Here is a 24,479-nt window from a genome sequence, read left to right on the forward strand (position 1 = left end):
GATACAAACTGATGATTTTTCACAAATTCAACATAGCCATGACAGCAGGGCACAGTTCAAACACCAGAATGTCGCCGTCACCGCCCCCATAGGCCCGCGCTGGGCTCTCCTTCAGTCACCCCCTGCTACGTCAGTGACCTCTCACAAGAGAGCACATTAGTCTTGCCTGTCTTAATTCTGTATGTAAATTGATCAACATTATGTTTCCAAGATTCATCGATACTGTTGTAGGTACTTGTATTCCATTCCTTTTTATTGCTATATAGTATTCCGTTGTATAGATAGCCCATAATTTATTCTTTCTGTTTCTGTTCTCAGTGGGCAAGTTGATTGATATTTTAGATGAAAAAATTCCACATGCATAGTTAAGAGTTGGTTACATTTTTTAACTGTTTCACAGTGCATATTTTAGAAAGTTTTTGATATATCATCAAATATTTTTAAATTTGAAAAAATGGAGGATTGTATAGAGGATGGTAGAGGGGAGGGGGAAGGAACTAATGTTTATTATTACCACCATGTATCAGACATTGCAGTAGGAGTGCTTTTTTAAAAAAAATTGTAGTTTAAAAGCAAAACGCCTTCACCATTTTCAAGAGTACAGTTCAGTAGTGTTACATTGTTGTGAAACAGATCTCCCAAACTTTTTCAGCTTGTAAAACTAAAACAACAAATTCCCCCCTGGCCAGTGTGGCTCGGCTGATTGGGTGTCTTCCTGCGGAGGGAAAGGTCCCTGGTTTGATTCCTGGTCAGGGCACACGCCTGAGTTGCGGGTTCAGTCTCTGATTGAGGCACGTGTGAGAGACAACAGATGGATGTTTCTCTCCCTCTCTTGCTCCATCCCTCTCTCTCTAAAAATAAATAAATAAAATCTTTTTTAAAATTCCCTTGTACCCCCTACCACCAGCCCCTGGTAACCACCATTCCACCAAGTTCCTTATATAAGTGGAATCATAAAGTATTGGTCTCTTAGTGACTTATTTCACTGTGCTTCTTTCAGTTAATATGATGTCATCAAGGTTCATCCATGTTGTAGCACGAAACAGTATTTCTGTCCTCTTTAAGGCTGAATAATATCCCTGTGTGTGTGTGTGCATCTGTGTATGCATATATACCACATCTCATTTTTACACTTACCCGTTAGTGGACATTTGGATTGCTCCCGCCTCTTGGGTACTCTGAATAGCGCTGTCATGAACATGGGTGTGTAAGTATCTCTTCAAGACCCTGCTTTTCATTATTTTGGAGATATACCCAGAATAATTCAACTTTCAATTTTTATAAACCAGTATAGTGTTTTCCAAAGCAATTGCACCATTTTACAATCTCACCAACATTTCACAAGCATTCCAGTTTTTCCACATCCTCACCAATACTTGTTTTTTGTTTTTTAAAAGTAGCCATCCTAATGGATGTATGTATAGGAATTTTATATATGATTTCTTTTTTTTAATCCTTAACAAACCTGTTGCAGAGTAAAAGTACCAATTTTACAGCAGTGAAATCTTGACCCTAAAATTTTCTGTAAAAGTTGGATTTCATTCCTGGTGCTTTTGAACTTGACAATGGCCTTTTTATTCTCAAAGTGCCACATAATAACCAAACCAGTTGAGCTCTTCAGGTCTGAGCTACAAGATTTACAAGGTATTAGGGGCTCTACACAATTGGCTGACTTTAGATATGAAAGCAGAGCTTGAGATTTAGAGCAGGGGTTCTCAGAGTGTGGTCTTCAGGCTGGTAGCATCAGCATTACTGGGAAGTTGTTAGAGATGCAAATTCTCAGGTCTCACCGCAGACCTACTGAATCAGAATCTCGGGGAGTAGGGACAGCAATCTGTTTTAACTAGCACTGCTGACAATGCTGGTGCATGATCAGATTCGAGCACCACTGGGCTTAAAGCATATAAATATCTAAATAACCTTTACATTGTTGCCAAACAGGAGACTGACATGCTAAGCACCAGGTTTCTAGGGCAACCTGATATAATAAATCTGTGTTCTGTGCTTTATATTCCAGTTTGTAGGAAAGGGTTGGATTAACCCAGTTGTAATTACGCTGGAACAGTAGGTCTTTGGCCGTTTGGAGATTCAGCTACACTCCAATTTGCTTATGAACAAATGGCGGCCTGGGAACAGAAACCCTCAACAGGAAGGCCACAGACAGCTCAGTGCTTGTCTGTTATCTGCCAGGATTTTCACCCCCCACCCACAGCCAGCTCTACTTTTTGTCTCACATTACAATGGGTCTAGAGTTAGCCCTGTACTGACGTGACTGAAATAAAGGAGACAGAAGTGAAAACAAACATGCAATAACCATTCCTCCCATTGGGAGCATCACCAGGGTACGCCCTGGCACTAGCATCGGCAGCCCCAGCCTCAGCCCCTGGCCCCAGGTGTCCTCATCTAATTCCTCAGAGCCCATGAGGAAAAGGACAGAGTCACAGATTACACCATTCTGAGAAAAATGGAGGAGTCTGACTTAGCCCTGGGATGAGAGCTATGGTTTGTGTCTTGGCATAATTATTAATAATAAAATTCCCCCCAAATTATTCTGGTTTCAGTCACAAAACTTACCCTCCCAAAAATCTACTGTTAACTCTTAAGTAGGCTTTTGCCTTTTCCTGATGCTTTTAAGTGAAAAGAGAGAAGATCCTTTGGAGGAATAGGAAACTATGAGACTGTATTCAGTGCAGCTGGTGGCCTTGAATCAGGGGAAGAAGACAAAGGAGTTAATTCCTGGGGTCCTTGGAGAGAAGGATGATGTTTGGGAGTGGGCTGGAACTATCATATTGATAGAAATTGTGACTCCCAATATTTCCCTTACATTCTGAAGTTTCCACCAATATTTTTCATCCATCACCCCTCTGCTCTGTCCTGTCAGGGCCCGTTCTACAGGTCAGTGAGACTTAGGACTTAAGGTAAACCTCATTCCTAAAATATATTTGGGTGAATGGTTAAGAAAATGGTGACTGTGTTGCTTTGTAAACACATCTTTAAAAAAAATTACTCAAACCTGCTTTAGCAGATTTTACTAGCAACTCAAGACTAGAAGCCACGTTTAAACTGAAATTATGAGTTAGGTGAAGTTACCTACCCACAATGTGTTCCAATAATTTAACAACCTCCAAAATATTTATCTGCATGTGCACTCCGAGCGAGGATGCACAAACCCAATGAGCACCCCCCTGCCCTCTTTCAGCATAGACTGCAATACACTCTTACAATTGCAAGGCTGACCTAAATGATTGGGCAAATCAGCGGTGATATACAAGAATTTGGATCTTTGCCCATACCCTACTGAATCGTGAATGCTTTTCACTCCTCATCTTAAAACGTGCCAATGCCATGTTATAGCATCTGACACTTGGTTTGTCTTAAACATTAACTCTGTGATAAAAGTTGATCAATAGTCAGCCTCATTTTCCCCACTTCCTGCTCAAATCAATAAACATGTCTCCTTCAAAGGAAGCAGAATGCACACAAACGTTGATCCTCTGATTTTTAACTTACCTGAAACTAAAAAAAAAACGATCACCTACTTGAATGCTATTGATTTTGTTCCTTTGTCCTCTTGGGAATTAGATTACAGTGCTTCCACTTTCTAAGTAAACTTTTTATCATTGATTAATCCTCAGGGGCTACTTGACTTACACTTACTGAAAGACCCAATATATTGATTTTCAGAACGTGTAAACTACAAGACTGCAAAATGGTGTACATGTGTGTAACATTTATGAATACAGAATATTAATTTATATACTTATTCCAGTTTTACAATCTCCCAAAGAAAATCCACAGTTCAGTGTTTTAGATGAAAACACCACTAACTGTAGCTTTAATAAAATATGTTAAAACTTGTAGACGTTAGCTAGGATTACTCATGAAATGGCTGCTGTGTTTATAAGTCCTTGGTGGGATGTACTTGACTTGCCTCCAGCCACAAAGGGAGCATTTCCCACCCAGTTGCACTGTGGCATGGGATCACTCACCTCCCAGAGCTTACTCCACGGCTCAGCTGGCATTGGACTTGCTACCCCACTCCAAGCCTAGATGAAAACCAGAGAGATCCAACTTTGCCTAACACTTTCAGAGCAAGAAAATTAGTGATTGAACTAGGCCTTTTTGTGTTTAAGTTTATAATTCTCCCCAGAAAGTCTTTAAAAGATCAACCCAACACGTTTACTTCTTCAATAGAAGTAGTGTGTACTACCTGTGCACTACCAATGTACTACCAGTATGGTAATAAAAATGTTATTAGTAACAGTGAAATAGAGTGGCCAGGTGTAGAAAACATGCTATAAGTGCTTCTCATTCAAAATGTGTGCTTTCAATACCCACACTTATTTCCTTCTATTACAAAGGAGAAAAAATGAGAAAAAAAATTATAATAAATAACTGCTCTTTAAAAAATGGTATTAGGTACACAGTTACTTAGAGATGTCTGCATGATCTTATTTTTCTAAATCTTGCCATTGGAATTTAGCTGGTTGTAAACGTGGGAGAGTTAACATTCAGTTACAATAATAACATTTAATAAGCAAGTATATATTTAAGTTCAGTTATAAATCAGCTTAATCATCCAAACGGAAGAAAAGAGTTAGTTAATGTGCTTTATACAGCATATATAATTATGATATGGTTTAGGGAAGTGTTTTTTCAAACTTTAATGAGCATAAGAATTACCTGTAGTAGTTTTAAAAATGGAGATGCATAACCCCCTTCCCCAGAGGTTCTAAACCACCAAGAGTAGAATGGAGCCAGGAATATGCATTTTTAACATGCAGTCTCACCCTCAGGTAACTCCTATAGATTAGAATTCAGACCACTCTGTGAGAAACACCAGTTTAAGATGAGAAATAGATGTATTATTGCATCTGAAACTACAGAATCACCAGATAAAATGCCAATCTTAGACCATCTTTCAAATACTTTATATTACTTTACTAGAGTATCAAGGGCTGCTAATAACAGTTAAGATTTATTCATTCCAGGCACTATTTTGCTAATTGTGGTTGTTAAGATTTGGCACATATACTTTTATTTTTATTTTGTTTTTTTCCATTACCATTTATCCCCCTTCCCCACTCCCTGCCACAATCACCATACAGTTGTCCATGAGTCCTTTTTCCTTTTTGCTCAATCCCTCCACTAACCACTCCCTCCAGCTGTCATCTTGCTCTCTATGAGTCTGTCTCTATTTTGCTTGTTAGTTCAGTTTGTTCATTAGATTCCACATATGAGTTAAATCACATGGTTTTTGTCTTTCTCTGACTGGCTTATTTCACTTAACATAATATTCCCCAGGTCTATCCATGCTGTTGCAAAGGGTAAAATTTTCTCCTTTTTTATAGCTGAGTAGTATTCCATTGTGTAATGTCCCACAGTTGTTTTAGCCACTTACCTATCGATGGACACTTGGGCTGCTTCCATACCTTGGCGAATGTAAATAATGCTGCAATGAACACAGGGATGCTTATGTTCTTTCAAATTAATATTTTAGGTCCTTTGGATATACTCCCAGAATTGGGATCACTGGGTCAAAAATCATCTATTTTTAATTTTTTTTGAGGTATCTCCATGCTGCTTTCCACAGTGGCTGCACTAATCTGCACTCCCATCAACAATGCAAACGGTTCCCCTTTCTCCACATCCTCGCCAGCACTTGTTGTTTGTATATATGACAAAACCACAGCCAGCATCATACTCAATGGGCAAAAACTACACATGTTCCCCTTAAGATTGGGGACAAGACAGGGATGTCCACTTTCTCCTCTCTTATTCAACAAGTACTGGGAGTCCTAGCCACAGCAGTCAGACAAGAATAAGAAATAAAGGCATCCAGATTGGAAAAGAAGAAGTAAAACTGTCTTTATTTACAGGTGACATGATACTATACAGAGAGAACCCCAAAGATTCCACCAAGAAACTATTAGATCTGATAAATGAATTCAGCAAAGTAGCAGGATACAAAATTAATATTCAGAAATCAGTTTCATTTTTATATTCCAATAATGAACTATCAGAAAGAGAAATTAAGGAAATAATTCCATTCATGATTGCTTCAAATAGAATAAAATACCCAGGAATAAATCCAACCAAGGATATAAAAGACGTGTACTTGGAAAAATGTAAGATACTGAAGAAAAAAATTAAAGAAGAGAAAAATAAGTGGAAGCACATGCCTTTTTCTGGATAGGAAGAACTAACATCATTAAACTGTCCATGCTACCCAAAGCAATGTATAGATTCAACACAATTCCTATCAAGATCTCAATGACAAATTTCACAGAACTAGAACAAATGTTTCAAAAATTCATATGGAACCACAAAAGGCCCTGCATAGCAACAGTGATCCTGAGAAAAAAGAGCAAAGATGTAGAAATCATGCTACCTAATGTCAAACTATACTATAAGGCTATAGTAATCAAAACAGCATGGTACTGGCATAAAAACAGACACATAGATCAATGGAACAGAATAGAGAGCCCAGAAACCCAAACCCTCATAGTTAATTAATATTTGACAGAGGAAGCAAGCACATATAATGGGCTAAAGATAGTTTATTCAATAAATGGTGTTGGGAAAACTGGACAGATACATGCATAAAAATGAAATAGACCACCTTCTTACAACCACACATGAGAATAAATTCAAATTGGCCCGTAACTCTTAGACTTCATTGATGTTTAAAGGTCATGTGGACTTGGAATTGTTTTCTCACTTTTAGTTAATGTTTACTGTTTTTAACATTGCCATTTCATATTGTCTCATCTTAAAATAAAGTGGGATCACATCATTTACTTTCTGTTTCTCTTTGATTTCAAGGGAAGACGAGGAAAAACAGGTCCTCCAGGAAAACCAGGACCCCCAGGACCACCTGTGAGTAAAGGATAACTGATTTTGTGGAGAATCCTTTATTTCTGTTAATCTAAGGGCTGTTTCACTCTCTTGTAAAAATAATTTCCATCTCTCTACTGTTTAAGATGGTTTTACTGCCTATACCTCCCACCACCATAAAAACCAAGAGATAAGGGAGGCTGGTCTCCGTCCACACACCTCACCCACACCTTCATTACTGCCTGCATGCATTCTTAAGCCAAGACTCCGAATAAATGAATCCTGTTCTGAACCCACCTGACTCCATCTCCTCAATTTCTTAACAGCCAGGCAGGTAGTGAGTTAGGTATCTGGGGAAGCATGCCCACTGTTCTTGATACACTGTTTTGTTAGTAGAATTTCAAAGAATGTTGTTGCTAAAGAGAGTTATAGAGATCTTCTAGTCAATTAGCTGTTCTTTTCCTTTACCCAAAGCTTCTAGGAAAAGTACGCCATTTCTTGTGGTTCTGCTGAGTCTTTAACCCTAGTGGGTCTGGTCTGTGTCCAAGCTACCCCACTGACACTGCACTCTCTCTAGTCACCAGTGATCTCTGAGGTGTGAGATTCCCAGGGCTCTTCTCAGGCTTCATCTTATTTCCGTGCTGTCCAGGAATTTACACTGTTGCCTGCTGTCTCTTTGAAACTCTCTCTTCTCTTAGTTTAGTGACACCGATTGTTTTTTCTTTCTACCTCTGGGACCATCCTTTTTTGGTTCCTTCATTAACAACATTCCCTCTTCCCCTCTCTATATGTTGCCTTGGTTAAAGATTCCCAGTCTTCTGTTTCAACCCAGACATTCCTCCTGAGGTCCAGACTTGTAGAGCTCACTGCCTGTTCAGCATCTCCACTTGGAGGTCTCCTATTACAACAAAAGGAGCATCCCCAAACAAACTCTAATAACATCCTAGATTTTTTTTCTCTTCCTCATCCTCCACATCCAGACAGCTCCTAAATTATGTCAATTCTACATCCCAGTAGCTCATGAAACTATCTCCTCCTCTCTTTCCTCATTGCCTCTTAGTTTAGGCCCTTGTCAATTCACATCTGTGTTGTTGTAGCCATTTCAGAGCTGGTCTGTTGCCTCTGCCTCCTATAAGCGGGGTAATATTGCTAAATCATAACTCTGACTATGCAACTCCTTGGCTTAAAACTGTTTAATAACTTCTCTTTCTATCCAGAAGGATTCCACATTTTCTATATGCCATTCTCGACCCTTCCTAGTTGGCCCTGTACCTATCTTTGCCTCTCCTTCTCTGTGCCCTTCCTTCTTTTGCAATCTACAGTGTAATCTTCCTTCACTATCTCAAAAATGCCATGCTTTGCTAATGTTCTCCCAGAGGTCTAGATAAGCATCCCTCTTCCTTCATGACTCAGCTCAGACATCAGTTCTCCTACATAGCCTTTCTAAGGGCTCACAGCATGTGTGGTGTCATCTTCCACGATCCTATATTATGCCTCCTACAGAGAGAGCACATTGCTTTGTAACTGCTATTTTCCTTATCTGTCTACCCACTGTCCTCTGACTTTTTTAAAACCTCTATTTTATAACCATTGCCTAGCACAGTTTCTGGCATGTAGCATGTGGTTATTAACTATTTAATGAATGAATAAACAAATGAATATATTTTGTAGATGAGAAAATGAAGACCAAATAAGGAAGTTTTTAAAGAACTGAACCACCACTAGAGGGCTCCAGACATAGAACCTTAGGAATCTAATAGGGTGTGGTCAGGAGCCAGAAATGATTGCTGTCCTGTCACAGATTTCCTTTCATCCACTTTAGCCATGCAAGGAATTGTTCTTTCAGCAATGTACTGGCGTCAATTGATAGTGATTATAAAAGCAAGTGGGGGGAAAAAGAGGCATAAACTGGCATCCTGGAATCCAGTCTTTAACGGAATCAGCTTTATTGGTTTTTATTCCAAGGTTTCTGGCAAAAGAGAGATCACGTTGTAGGATTTTCAATAATTGTCTTCTGCTAGAAAGAAGAAAAGCTGGTGAATGCTACCAGGCAAGATTAGACCTTCCTGTAGTTTTCTAAATGTATGATGCTGCATTCGAGACAGGGTAATTGTTGTCTCAAAGGGGGAATTTAGAAGATGAAGGCCTTCATGCCAAGCTTGCCAAATGTCCAGGAGAAAAAAGGATTATACTGCATCCTGGAATGAATTCTCAGCTATAGATCAAGTGAGTTGACTGGAGAATTTAGAAGATTAAGAAATATGCAACTCTGTGAAAGTATTTATAATATTCAGTTTCATAGGTTTCAGTTTATTGCCAGAATGTTTGGGGAAGAGAGGCATTTATTTTATCTCCAGTATTAGATTTAGAATTTAAACTCAGCCATGGGTCTGGTACACAGTGGTCATTAAATCCTGAGTCCACAGTATTAAAAAGAAAAATGGTTTGTTGTCTTCTGTAATATAATAAGATACCAATTTGTAAGACTACAAAAAATAAGGAAAAAACCCAAGCAAAAAAGAAAAGGTTTTTATTATAGGTCAGCTTTTATTTAAAATAAAAAATATGAGACTATACCATCAGCTCATTTTCTGCTAAGAATTACGGTTTATAGAAACCCCTTGTCTTTTTTATTCTGGAATAACTCCTCTACTTGACTAAAAGATCTTCTCTTTAATGCAAGTACTATAAAAACTTTATCGTGGGGTACAGTTTACATCAGCTTTTGAATTTTTCTGAAGCTGGTTGCATGTTTGGTTGAATTGGTGACATGCATACCAGCGTGAAGCCCCGTGTAGCACCTACACACAGTTACGAGAGTTAGCTAAGGGCAGCATTGGGAAGGAAGGTCAAATAACTGGCCCTCCACCTTTTTCTGTGCCACCTTCATGTTTAATTTTTCTGAGCATAGTGTACATTAGCAAGAGGTCTGTTGTTCCCCAAATGTTAGAAATGAACACAGTTATTTGAAATTAGTCCTTTCGAGATCATATTAACTAATATTTTAGGAAAATGAGCTCATACAAATAATCAAACTGTTCTAATTCACATTGTTTAACAGTTTCACAAACATTTAAGACCTGCTATGTGCCTAACACTCTGTTAGGAGCTGGGCTTGCAAAAATGAATAAGATATTGTCCTTGGCCTCTAGGGATTCAAGTTCAGTTCACAGAAATGTGAACAGAGGATGACAATTTAGAAAAGCTAATGGTTGGGGAGGTTTCCTTCAAGAACTGAAAATTGAAGCATAAAGGTTGAGCCTTAAAAAAAGAAAGAATTCCTGCCAGTTACTACAACATGGATGAACCTGGAAGACGTTATACTTAGTGAGATAATTCAGTCACAGAAGGGCAAAGACAGCATGATTCCACTTTTATAAGATTTCTAAAATAGTCAGACTCATAGAAGCAGGGAATACAATGCAGTGGTTGTCAGAGGCTGGGGAAGGGAGAGACGGGGAGTTGTTATTCACTGGGTACAAAGTGTCAGTTCTGCAAGATTAATAAATTTTGGAGTTCTACTGTACAACATAGTGCCAGTCGTTAGCCATGTAATACTCACTTCAGACCTTGTTAAGAGGGTAGATCGCATGTTAGGTGTTCTTACTACAGAAACAAACAAACAGAAAAACTAAGGGTAACAAGTGAACTCTGGGAAGTACTGATGTGTCAGCTTAACTGTGGTGGTGATGGAATCATGGATGTTTGCATTTGTCCAAACTCATCAAACTGGACATACTAAATATGTGCAGTTCTTTGTATATCAATTGTACTTCAATAAAGCTACTTTTAAAAAGCTGAGAAGATTTTTGCAGTGAAGTACATAGAGGGAAAGGAGAAAGCAAGCTCAGAACTGCTGGCCCAGGAAAACAGCCTGAACAAAAGCTGAACCAAGCACTGAGCTTCTGGGGGCGGGCGACTGGCCGACAGCTCAGGCGGTTCTGGGACACACAACTAAGTCAAGAGCAGGCCAGACCCTGGCAGGCCTCCCGCAAGTCATGCAGCAGCATAAACTCTGTGAAGACCTCTAGGTGGAGGGTCCCACAGCCGGATTTCACTGACAGGCCACTGTGGTGGCACGGCGGAGTTGGGTTGTTGAGTGAATAAGCACGATTTATTGCAGCTATCATAGTATTTCCTATTTTCAATGTGTCAGCAGAATTTTTTTTCTCTGTTAAGATGTCCCATGGAGCTATTTGTATTTTTTTTTTTACAATTTATATGTAGCTTAAGAGACAGCCCCCTTTATGTATGAATATTTTTAAGTCGAAATATTATGTTCCACTTGCTTGTCTTTTTCAACATTGGACCCTATGTGGCACAAGCCCAACTTGATAGCAGGAAGGAACGTAACAAGAGAAAGAGGGAAAGGTTGGTCAGAGCTAAAGTGCTTCTCGGTGAGATCAGATGGTGTGTGACTCACCCTAGTGGCCTGCATGCGAGATTCCAAAAGTGCATGTTAGAATGTCCTAATTTGAAATAGGAAAATATATTAGTTTTATCTCTTTTATCAAATAGCAATCAAATAATATGTAATATCGCACAAATGAGGGAATAGTATATAATTTTAGCAAATGTGTTTGAGCAATTAGCCTTTAGAAAAGTTGGAGTGGGGGGACTTTGATCTGATCAGTGCAATTGTCTGAAAAGAACCAAGAAGAATGGAAGTTATCTTCCCCGGAGGCCTGGATCCTTGGGTAACAGCGAGCTTCGCTCCACTTCTTCAAGCAACTCATCTTCCCTGTGGGGCTTTAGAGATGCTTTCTAAATCAAAGACAGTGTTGTTGCTTAGGGAGCGTCAAGGAAAATTTCCAAAAATGGAACTAAAAGAAATCTCTAATGGCCTGAGACAACTCACATAATTAAAACATTTTAACCAATTTTTCTACTTTTGATTCTTTGTTCAGAAGCCACATTGGTATTTCCTCTCTTTTTAAAGAAATATTTGTACCAAAAAGACAAGTTGCTTACGAAGCTTTTCCACAACTTCCCATTTAGGATATATATACATATATGCTATATGCACACTATATATGCTCTGTGTATCTATATATATTATCTACACACACACTATATATATGTGCATATATAGATATATATCTATATATATGCATGTGTGTTTATGTGTGTGTGTATATACATATACATATATATGTACATAGAGAGAGATACAACCTCATTCTCCCTGACAGAGTGTGTTTCCTAGGGAAAAAAATTCTAATATGAAATATTTGCTAAAATCAGATCTGGTGAACTAATGTTATTAAATTGTCTTGATGAATTGCTCTTTTATCAAAGTCATACATATCACTGCATTTTAGCTCTCTATCTCCCCACATTTAATAGCAATTTCCTCTCTCTCTGGGGAAGACTCAGTTGAAATTTACACACACATAATCTTCTTATAATAAAATTATTCTTTTTTTAAAAGATTTTATCTATTTTATTTTTAAAGAGAGGGGAAGGGAGGAAGAAAGAGAGGGAGAGAAACAGTGTGTGGTTGCCTCTCACACACCCTGTATTAGGGACCTGGACTGCAACCCAGGCCCGTACCCTAACTGGGAATCGAACTGGCAACCCTTTGGTTCATGGGCCGATGCTCAATCCACTGAGCCACACCAGCCAGGGCTAATAAAATTATTCTTAATCAGAATGCTTACAATTAAAGAGCAGCTAAACTGGTTAACAGAGGCAGGCACAACACTTTATGATGAACATATTTTTTATAACGTGATGGTCCAATTTTCTGTTAACAAACAGAGCTGATCTTACCTATAAAAGGAAAAAGCTTCCATATGTCCCAAATAACTTCTGCCATCTTGTTTTAAGTGAATATTCTCCCCTGGAGGGAAACCATTGAGTAGAGATGTCTTGGATTGCAATACCAGCAAATACATTAAGATTATTATTAAGAGCAGTTTTTCAGAGAGGGAACGGAAGAACATGAAGCATCTTCCTGGGGAAGGAAATAGCACTAACTTCTGAGGGAGCAGGTTTAAAAGAAAGGAATGGATCAGAAGAGCTTATTATAGTACTCACCTGCCAATGCCTTGTGTAATCTTCACAACTATGATGAGAAGTAGAAATTATCCCCATTTTATAATGGGCTAAAGTAGGTTTGAAACACCAGGTAGCAGGCCCACGATCACACAAGTGTAAGTAGAGGGAGCCGGAATTAAAACCCAGGAACTGACCCCTAGACCCACCTGTATTCTACTAGATCACAGGTGTAAAAGACAAGCTTCTAGTTTACAACTGGAGTAGATGGGCCTCACTTTAAGCACCATACACAGAACACGGTTCGATCTTTCCTTGGTGACTCACAGCACTGCGGTGCCTGAGGACAGCGGGACAGTGGGAGAAGGCAGTGAGGAACCCAGTCCTTCTCCTCACTTGTGTGCCCCTGGGCAGTTCCCTTGGCATTTCCACGTCTCAATCTCCTTTTCTGTAAATCTGAAATTACAGTACCTGCCACATCTACTTTGCGTAGTTGCTGGGAGAATTAAAGGCCATGTGTGTGAAAGAACTTTCTTTAAATGCAAGGTTCTATTTAAATATACTTGAACCCATCACTATCTTTCTGAACATCCATTCACTCCTATGGTATTGTAGAGAGAAGAGATTTTCTTGAATCTGTCACTGAACCAACATATTTTTTCTTTTCCAGATTTCTCAGAATTCAATTAAAAATTTGAATGTCTTTCAATGGCTTGCTAAAATGAAAGATTGCATACTCTACATATGGAATACTTATTCTAGAAATGGAAATCTGCTCATAAAGAGATAGATAAAAGTTACTCACAGTGAGACAATGATAACAACCGGGTCTAAGTATTCAGTATGTCTTTTCTCCTCAGGTTTACAGCCTCTTCCTGGCTTGTGGGGCTAGTTTACCCATGGTCAGAGCTGCTGCCTTTTATTAGTTGTGATCTTCTCTTAAGTTGCAAGTACTGCCCCTGACACACTGATAAAAATTTCATTGTCTTTTTAAAGCATTACATTTATCTGAGTATCATAAGCAATAGAAAATAGTGGCCTCATGTTATGATAATGAGACTTGGAAAGTCTCAATACTTGAAATGCCCTAGTTTATTTCAAAATATTCTGATTTTTCATTGCTTCAGGAAAGAGAGGAAAGCAGCTGGAAGTGTGGCAGACTAGGAGGGAAGGCAGGAGACTTGAACTAATGAGCCATCAAAGGAAGTATGTGTTAGCCCACTCGTTTGACATTAACTTTACTTCTCATTCCTCATCGCTGTAAAAAATTAAAAACCACATTAATTTTAAAATGTGTTATTATTTCTTCCTGTTCCAGGCAGGGCTCTTGATTTCCTTTCTTTTTTTCTGGCATTGTTTTTGTGCATTGTTTCATCATTTCAGTATGGGAATTGAGCGTTGGGCTCAAATGTGTCACATTTCAGTGCATAGCAATTTATGTTGAAAACAGAAATTTAAGAAATTTGTAACGTGGGGCAGCAGCTCCCTCTACTGTTTTTACTGGAGAAGCTCTAAGCAAGGAATGACACTGCACAGCCCTTTGGAGGAAGTCCAAGGTATGGAAAATTTTCAGTGTTTAAAGCTTAATTGTAAATCTACGTGGTTTTAAAAATATATTTTTAGGTTTTGTTGCATTTTCTGCTTGTCTTGTACTTTAAATACAAATGCTCTTTCATCCACAGTCCTTTTCAATGTCAACGTGATGCTCTCTTGAAGTGAAAACCCTTAGCTCATGGATCTCTAAACTGCCCATCTATTGTAAAATGCTGATAAAACTCCAGTGTTAATTTTGTGGGAGCTGACTCCAATGAAATGTATGCTTCTTTTCTAAAACAACAGTATGATTTAAAACATATATATCTTATTATTTCTGTTTTAGTTTTAACTTCAGTACAGCAGAACTTCACTCACCTTTACAGCATTAGTCCTTGCACAGACCTAAAGGTTATGGTTCTACAACAGCGTACACAGTTAAAAGAGTAAACTTAGTCCTGGTCGTTGTAGCTTAGCTGGTTGGAGTGTTGTCCTGTAACCAAACATTGCAGGTTCGATTCCCGGTCAGGGCACATACCTAGGTTGCCAGTTCAATCCCCATTCTGGGTGCAGGCTCATGTGGGAGGCAACCAATTGATGTTTCTCTCTCTTCCTCCCTTCCTCTCTCTAAAAGCAATGAAAAAATGTCCTTGGGTAAAGATTAAAAATAAAATAAATAAATAAAAATTTAAAAAGTATAAATTTAGGATGTGAAATTGAATTTATTTATTAAACACATACTTGCTAATATCTACTGCGTTAATCACTATTATAAACATCGAGTGTACAGTGGTTTAGGAAACAACATAGCAACTCTCAAACTACAGACAAAGCCTCTACCTTCAGCAATTACACTCCATTGTGTGGGTGGGGGAGCAATGGTTATGAAGCAATTCGATAGGTAATAAAACAATTTCAGTTTAGCATGAGGTGCTATAGGGGAATAGACTGGGTAACGTGAGAATGATTTGGAAGAGTTGTTACTCTAGATAAAGTGGTGCAGGTGGCACCTCTGAGCATCTTCTACATGACATTACTTTAGAAGGAGCTAGCCATGTGAGAGCCAGAACAGGAACTTTCCAACCAGAAAGATCAGGGCATGCAAAGGGCCTGCGGTAGGAAAGAACTGAATGCATCTAACAAACATAAAGGAGCTAGGAGAAGAACAGTGCCAGAGGAGGTTTTGAAACTGAATGGCTTGTATCATGTAGGGCCTTGTGAGAGCAGGATTGGGGGTGGGCGCAGGGGTGGGGGGAGGGTGATGACAGATGGCAAGGAAAATAATCAAACCTGTCACATCCCCCTCTGTACGTCTTAGTAGTGTCAGTATGTGTGCTTCTTTTTACATCCTCACCCAAGGATATGTTCACTGATTCTAAAAAGAGAGGAAAGATATGTGTGTGTGTGTTTGAGAGAGAGAGAGAGAAATGAGAGAAGCATCAATTGGAGAGAGAAATAGCGATCAGCTGCCTCCTGTATGTGCCCTGACAGGGAATTGAATCCCCACCCTTTTTGGTGTATTGGCCAGTGTTCCAACCAACTGAGCTACCTAGCCAGGGCAATGTGCTTTTATCGGAGATGGTTAGATTTTTATATCAATGAGATGAAATTATTATTTCTACTGATAATTCTAAAGGCAACATCTTTTTAACACATTATTTTTCATCTTCACATACACAGGGAATAGACCTGTTTGCTGAGAGTAAACAAGAAAACTGACAGCAGCCCATTTAATTTCAGTCTCGCCCAAGTCAGGCGGCTGTCACATTCTTCACTAAAGATGGAGACTAATCACACATAAGTCTGTCTGTTTTGTCCACAGCCAGACCTGGTGCCTCCTTTCTGACAAGCTAAGGGTTGGATCGGGGAAGTCATAGCAGTGAACGTGTATGCCCTCAAACACCATCAAACAGATGCTCGCTGCACCCGTACCGCACAGCCCACCACCGTCCCCGGATTTTGTTTCCCCCCCCACAACTTGATTTATTAGGTGCTGAGAACTCAAGGTGCAAAGTTGTTTTCAGCACACAGCAAGGTCCACCTCCAAAACAAATCTGTACCTCCAAACATTTTGGACTACTGAACAAGGTGGATGACAAAAAAGAAATCTGATGAAAACATTTGATTTCTTGTTAAAATACCCTGGATGCATTTTGAGGCTTATGATATGTCTCAATGGAAATCTAATTCATATTCTTAACATCCCTTGTGGAAGCCTTGAACTGATTGTGGTTTTGTCCCATTTCTCAGTTTTCCTTTCAGCAAATAATCTTAGTCTCTTGGGTCTATTAAATGCCCAAAGACCATGCACTGTAATGATGATATCTTCAGAGAAAATGAAGCTGACCGTTTATTTGAGTCAATGGGAGTAGTAATTTCATTTCTTAATAAAAATAAGATGACCTCTTTAGATTTAAAAATAAAGATACATAAGACCTATACAATGGAGACACGGCTAGTTAATCATTTTATTGCCACTTGTCCCCCACTAGGGTCATTGTCCCAGACAAAACAGCTGCTGCCACCATTGCCAGAATTCCAGTGTCACCTTGTGTTGCCACAGAATACAGAGGCATGCAAGTGAGGCAGCTGAGGATATCAGGTTGAGAATTCAAAAATGCACTTGGGTTCGATTCCCTAGTTACTCTCCTTCTCTCCCTGTGATCAGCAGCAGCGAGATGTTAGTAGCCACTTTCTGACTTCCTGAGTTTATGCTAGTTATATCCAGACTCTGGAGGAAAAGGATTTCACCTTATAGCCACTGCCTGCTTTTCTTCATCTTGGATTGTGTTATTGAAACCAACCGTTAATACATCTGAACTGACACGAATTATGTATAGCAATGATGAGACAGAATATTTGAAATCCTCGACATGGTTGCCAAACTTATTAGTTGGGCCAGTGCATGGACTAAGCACCATTTCTCTGTGGTGGGTAAACATTAAGGTTTTAATAAATCTGATTGGTCTTTGAGAAGATATTCAGAAAGGGAGACTTATTTCCTAAATAATCATATAGTTTGTATTTGATGATAGAGTTTCCAAAAAGTATCTCCGTACACTATCTAATGCTCCTGTTGTATAGCTCTGGGAGGTGGACAAGAGCTGACTACCTCCATTTTAACAATGAGAAAACTGAGATTTGGAAAGTAAGGGACTTCGCTAAATCCATACGTCAGCTTTGCTGCACAACAGCTACAATGTGGTAGGAAACTATTTTGATCAAAAGAAATACTAAAAAAAATTATGGGACTAGAGAACAAGTTTTCAGCATTATCTGAGAGATCTGCAACATGGAAGGAAATTTGGTAGAAAATAAGACTCAAAGGGGCTTTAGCTATGTCTGTATTTTTTGTTAAAAAGTAAAAAGATTTGAAGCAAATATAGCAAATTTTTAGGATCTGACAACGTTGGATTGTGGATTCATGGGTATTTATTGTATAATTTTATATACTTTACAGCATGCTTGAAATATTCTAAATTTATTTTAAGAAATGGAAAAATTATCTTACAGGATTAGCAAAGACTAATATCACTAATTACTTCTTTGCTGGCCTCGAATATTAGTATCTTCTCCTTCGCCTGAATTCTTTTGTGGAGTAGGCCTAGTTGTTTTAACAATGAAACCATCAAACCCTGTGGATGGCTCAGTTGGTTGGAGCATTGTCCAGTACACCAGAAGGTTGTGGGTTCGATCCTTGGTTGGGGTACATGTGGGAGGCAGCCAATCGATGTTTCTCTCTCTCTCTCTCTCTCAAATCAATAAACATATCCTCAGGTGAGGATTTTTTAAAAAATGAAATCATCAAGTATTTTTTTCCAGAAGTTCCCTGACTACACACCCTTTATAACCATTGTGTTCACTTGAGTCAAGAATTGTCATTTGCAGATTTATCATCAGTACAACTGATAGATCAGAGAGAAACCTTGATATTACACATTTGAGTTGAAAATGGAGACTACAACCACCTCAAAATAAAACCTACAGATTGTTCATTTTGCTTTTTTCCAGAGCTATTCAGAATGTCCCCAACTATTTGAATGTTGCCCCTGCTCTTGGCTTCTGTGTAACTCAGCAGTGCACAAGCCATTGCCATCAGCCTGGATGTCTTAAGTCCCAGCAGTTTGCCTTGAAAACTGAACTTTCCATGCCCAGGAAGCTTGGTCATTCGACCACTGCTTTTAAAGAGACAGAATGTTATCACTTAACGACAGTAAAGGCCAACTCACAGCATTGATAGGTGCAGCTGTGTGAGCCCACTTCCCCCTGGTTTGGGTGGCATGTGGAGAGACTCCCAAGGTCAGACAAGGGGGTAGAGGCCCCGTTGTTCCCCAGGTATAGGTTTTGTGCGTGGTGAGCTTTGGGGGACGCACTGGACACAAATAATTTGTTTCACACGTCTCCATCCTTACTAGTTCCCCTGCTCCTGTGGCTTTTATCACCTTGTGCTGGGTCAGTGATGTGGCCTCTGTGGGATGGCAAGGCACTCTCAAAATTCCTTCTGCTCCTCATATTGCAGGCGCCTGACAAATATTTTCCCTCTTTCAGGACATACTGGCGAGAGATGAGTGTGAAACATTTCATGGTTGGATAAGCATAATGGCAGCATTACGGGAGGAATCATTTTTTTTCTAACCATCGTGACATGGAAATCACTCAAAAATATCCTACTCTATCAATAGTGCAATGGCTTTATGCCAATTTGATTGATCCATTTCATGAGATCAGGGAAAATAAGCCCCTTTTAAAAAAAACCCTCTATCCCAACCCAGCAAATAAAGTGTTAAAAATGTATGAGCTTCATAGCATAATTTAGAAAATCTGCTTTCATGAAATGGGTTAATTATACCCATTGAAAGCATTCACTGTCACAGCCTCATCCTCCCACTCCTGTTCCAAAATGACAAGTAAAACCAAGGACTGTGCAATTTTGGAAAACAATCAGGTCGCATATTGAGTATTTTGCTTATTCATACAACCATAAACTGCCTATGCTTGAGTTCCCTCAATTACACAGCTCAGTATTCAGGCCAGAAAAGACAGACCCAGCTCAAGTGAGCACTTCCTGGAAAACACAGGGGAATAGTTTGAAAAATGTCCAAAGTGGCAGATATGAAAAATTCTCATTCAAGATTCAGAAGCTGCCTTTGCTGCCATTCCTCACCTATTAATCGCACTGCTTCTGAACTCCTGAACCAAGGATGCTGGCAATATCTTAGACTGAGACACTTAGGAGCCATCGATCTTTCAAAGCATGGTGCAGGTAGATGCCACTGTCAGGGGAAAACGGGCTGAGACAAGAGAAGATCATGGATCACAGTGCTGCTCAGGACTTCCAGAGATTAACCAAGAATGAGTGTGTGGCTGCTGGCTTCTTACAAAGCTGCTATTACTTTTTTTTTTAGAGGAAGTCCCCAAAAGATGTCCTTGACGAATGCTTAAGCCAGTGTATTGCTGTATTGCTTAAATCCTTCAGATTCCCAGAATGCTAATACATACATCTCTCCTCCAAAACAAACACAACTGTTCTATTGTAGTCTTATTTGAAGGGTATTTCTTTCTCTCTGAGTGTGACAACTTTCCCACAACGGTTCTTCATTGCAATTTCATGCTCATAGGAATTTCAACCTATCAGAATCATCCCCTAGCAATATTGCTCTCTTGGTTAACTAGTCTTTTGTCAACATATGACCATTTTTATTTTTTTCTTCTATCATCTCATAAATGCTATGAATTTTACCTTTTATTTAGTGTCATTTGAACTTCAAAAGTTATTTAAGATGCTGATTAAGATTGCCGACTTCTTTCCTTTTCCCTCTCAGAAACCTCTCTCCGCAGTCCATCTCTCTTTTCCTTGCCCTCTTCCCCTGCTGGTCACTTTCTCTTGATCTTGCCTTGTCACCTAAATCGTTGAAAATGTGTATCTACCTCATGCCCCAGAGCTCTCTTTGCTTGCCCCTTATTGATTTTGTATCTCATTAAGGGATTCTGTTGAATGTCCTGCTTGATTTTTTAAAGCAGCTTTAAGATGACTGATATTTTTCCCTGGCTGGTGTGGCTCAGTGGATTGAGTGCCAGCCTGCAAACTGAAGGGTCACCGGTTCAATTCCCAGTCAGGGCACATGCCTGGGTTGTGGGCTGGGTCCCCCATGGGGGGTGCTCAAGAGGCAACCACACATTGATGCTTCCCTTTCTTTCTCCCTCCCTTCCCCTCTCTCTGGAAATAAATAAATTAATTAAATTAAATAAATGACTGACATTTTATTTCCCTATCTGTCAACCCAGTCATTGTGAAGCAGATCATAGAAAGACTTAAAAGTTCTAAGCTATGGGTTCAGGCTGACTTGGGTTGAAACCTAACTTTTGTCTGCTAGTTGTATGACCTAGAATAAGATGATTAACTTTTTGTTACATGCAAAGTAATGATAATGCCTATGTCGTTGGTATCATTTATTGTTATTTATTAATATTTTATCATTATCATATTGTATAACTCTCTGCCATCTGCTCATTATTTTTGTAAGTGTTGATACTTTCCCCAGTTCTATCCTTATTGTCCCCATGTAACTTTTTCTTCTACCTGCTTCACTCCCCTCCTTTCTCTTTTCTTTCTGTTTTTTTTTTTTTTAAATTTTTTTTATTGTTATGCAATTACAGTTGTATGCCTTTTCTCCCCATCCCTCTACCCCACCCCAGGTGAACCCACCTCCCTCCCCCCTCTCCACCCTCCCCCTTAGTTTTGTCCATGTGTCCTTTATAGTAGTTCCTGTAATCCCCTCTTCCCACTGTCCCCGCCCCCACCCCCCACCCCCGCCCTGGCTATTGTTAGATTGTTCTTAACTTCAATGTCTCTGGTTATATTTTGTTTGCTTTTTTCTTCTATTGCTTATGTTCCAGTTAAAGGTGAGATCATATGGTACTTGTCCCTCACTTCCTGGCTTATTTCACTTAGCATAATGCTCTCCAGTTTCATCCATGCTGTTGCAAAGGGTATAAGCTCCTTCTTTCTCTCTGCTGTGTAGAATTCCATTGTGTAAATATACCATAGTTTTTGGATCCACTCGTTTGCTGATGGGCACTTCGGTTGCTTCCAGTACTTGGCTATTGTAAATTGTGCTGCTATGAACATTGGGGTGCACAGATTCTTTTGGATTGGTGTTTCAGTGTTCTTAGGGTATAATCCCAGCAGCGGAATTACTGGGTCAAAGGGCAGTTCCATTTTTAGTTTTCTGAGGAAATTCCATATTGTTTTCCACAGTGGCCTCACCAGTCTGCATTCCCACCAACAGTGCACAAGGGTTCCCTTTTCTCCACATCCTCTCCAACATTTGTTTGTGGATTTGTTTATGTTGGCCATTCTGACTGGTGTGAGATGATACCTCATTGTGGTTTTAATTTGCATCTCTCTGATGGCTAGTGATGCTGAGCATCTTTTCATATGTCTCTGGGCCCTCTGTATGTCTTCCTTGGAGAAGTGTCTGTTCAAGTCCTTTGCCCATTTTTTAATTGGGTTGTTTGTCTTCCTGGAGTGGAGTCGAGTGAGTTCTTTATATATTTTGGAGATCAGGCCCTTGTCTGAGGTATCGTTGGCAAATATGTTTTCCCATACTGTTGGTACTCTTTGTAATTTGGTGCTGTTTTCTTTAGCCATGCAGAAGCTTTTTATTTTGATGAGGTCCCATTTGTTTATTCTTTCCTTTATGTCCCTTGCTTTAGGGGATGTGTCTGTGAGGATGTTGCTGCGTGGAATGTCTGAGATTTTCCTGCCAATGTTTTCCTCAAGGACTTTTATGGTGTTACGGCTTATATTTAAGTCTTTTATCCATCTTGAGTTTATTTTTGTGTATGGCATAAGTTGGTGATCGAGTTTCATTTTTTTGCACGTAGCTGTCCAGATCTCCCAACACCATCTGTTGAAGAGGCTGTTTTTGCTCCATTTTATGCTCCTGCCTCCTTTGTCAAATATTAATTGATCGTATAGACTTGAGTTTATTTCTGGGCTCTCTATTCTGTTCCATTGGTCTATGTGCCTGTTTTTATGCCAGTACCAGGCTGTTTTGATGACAGTTACCTTGTAATACAGTTTGATATCAGGTATTGTGATCCCTCCTGCTTTGTTTTTCTTTCTCAAAATTGCTGCAGCTATTCGAGGTCGTTTATGGTTCCATATGAATTTCTGCAATGTTTGTTCTATATCTGTGAAATATGTCATGGGTACTCTAATAGGGATTGCATTGAATCTATAAATTGCTTTGGGTAGTATGGCCATTTTGATAATGTTGATTCTTCCAATCCATGAACATGGTACATGCTTCCATTTGTTTGTATCTTCCTTAATTTCTTTCTTCAGTGTTGTGTAGTTTTCTGAGTACAGGTCTTTTACCTCCTTGGTTAGGTTTATTCCTAGGTACTTTATTTTTCTTGTTGCTATATCGAATGGGATTTTTTTCCTGATTTCTGTTTCTGCAGTTTCGTTGCTGGTGTACAGGAATGCCTTTGATTTCTGGGTATTGACTCTGTATCCAGCTGTTTTGCCAAATTCATTTATTAGGTCGAGTAGTTTTTGAGTGGAGTCTATAGGGTTTTCCATGTACACTATCATGTCGTCTGCAAACAGTGACAGTTTCATTTCCTCCTTTCCAATTTGGATGCCTTTTATTGCTTTTTCTTGTCTGATTGCTGTGGCTAGGACTTCCAATACTATGTTGAATAGGAGTGGTGAGAGAGGGCATCCTTGTCTAGTTCCTGATCTTAGTGGGAAAGCTCTAAGTTTTTGTCCATTGAGTGTGATGTTGGCTGTAGGTCTCTCATATATGGCCTTAATTATGTTGAGGACTGCTCCCTTTATTCCCACTTTGCTGAGTGTTTTTATCAGAAATGGATGCTGTATCTTATCAAATGCTTTTTCCGCATCTATTGATATGATCATGTGATTTTTGTCTTTGCTGTTGTTGATGTGATGTATTATGTTTATTGATTTGCGAATATTGTACCATCCTTGCATCCCTGGGATGAATCCCACTTGGTCATAGTGGATGATCTTTTTAATATATTGCTGGATGCGGTTTGCTAATATTTTGTTGAGAATTTTAGCGTCTATGTTCATCAGCGATATTGGCCTGAAGTTTTCTTTCTTCGTTGTGTCTTTATCTGGTTTTGGGATTAGGATGATGTTGGCTTCATAAAAAGAGTTTGGGAGTCTTCCATCAGTTTGGATTTTTTCGAATAGTCTGTGAAGGATAGGGGTTAGTTCTTCCTTAAATGCTTTGTAGAAATCTCCTGTGAAACCATCTGGTCCAGGGCTTTTGTGTGATGGGAGTTTCTTGATGACTGCTTCAATTTCCTTTGCTGATATTGGTCTGTTCAGGTTTTCTGCTTCTTCTTCATTCAGTTTTGGAAGATTATATTTTTCTAGAAATGTGTCCATTTCATCTAGGTTTTCAAATTTCTTAGCATACAGGTCTTCATAGTAATTTCTTACGATCCTTTGTATTTCTGTGGTATCAGTTGTAATCTCTCCACTTTCATTTCTAATTCTGTTTATTTGGATCCTCTCTCTTTTCTTTTTGATGAGCCTACTTAAAGGCTTGTCGATTTTGTTTATCTTTTCAAAGAACCAGCTCCTGGATTCATTGATCCTTACAATTGTGCTTTTAGTCTCTATGTCATTTAGTTCTGCTCTGATCTTGGTTATTTCCTTCCTTCTGCTTGCTCTGGGCTGTTTTTGTTGTTCTTCCTCCAGTTCTTGTAGGCGTAGGGTTAGGTTGTTTGTGTGAACTGTTTCTAACTTCTTAAGGTAGGCCTGTATTGCTATGAACTTCCCTCTCAGGACTGCCTTTGCTGTGTCCCATAGGTTTTGGGTTGTTGTGAGTTCGTTTTCATTTGTTTCCAGGAAGTTTTTGATTTCTTCCCTAATCTCGTTCTTGACCCATTCATTGTTTAATAGCATGCTATTCAGTCTCCATGCTTTTGAGTGTTTTGGGTTTTTACCCTTGGCGTTGGTTTCTAGTTTCAGACCCTTGTGGTCAGAGAAGATGCTTGATATGATTTCAATTTTCTTGAATTTGTTGAGGCTTGCTTTGTGTCCTATCATGTGGTCTATCTTTGAAAAA

At 39.2% G+C, this 24,479-nt stretch overlaps 1 protein-coding gene across 1 annotated transcript in view; it reads left to right on the forward strand.

Annotated features, from left to right (window-relative positions):
• COL19A1 (collagen type XIX alpha 1 chain) overlaps positions 1 to 24,479 on the forward strand; it is a 335,696-nt gene that overhangs the window by 217,205 nt on the left and 94,012 nt on the right. Inside the window, exon 16 of the mRNA XM_045184877.2 lies at positions 6,826 to 6,879. Within this exon, the coding sequence (XP_045040812.2) occupies positions 6,826 to 6,879 (54 nt within the window). The remainder of the gene's footprint in view (positions 1 to 6,825; positions 6,880 to 24,479) is intronic.

This window comes from Desmodus rotundus, chromosome 11 (assembly GCF_022682495.2).
Source record: "Desmodus rotundus isolate HL8 chromosome 11, HLdesRot8A.1, whole genome shotgun sequence".
NCBI classification, from domain to species: domain Eukaryota; kingdom Metazoa; phylum Chordata; class Mammalia; order Chiroptera; family Phyllostomidae; genus Desmodus; species Desmodus rotundus.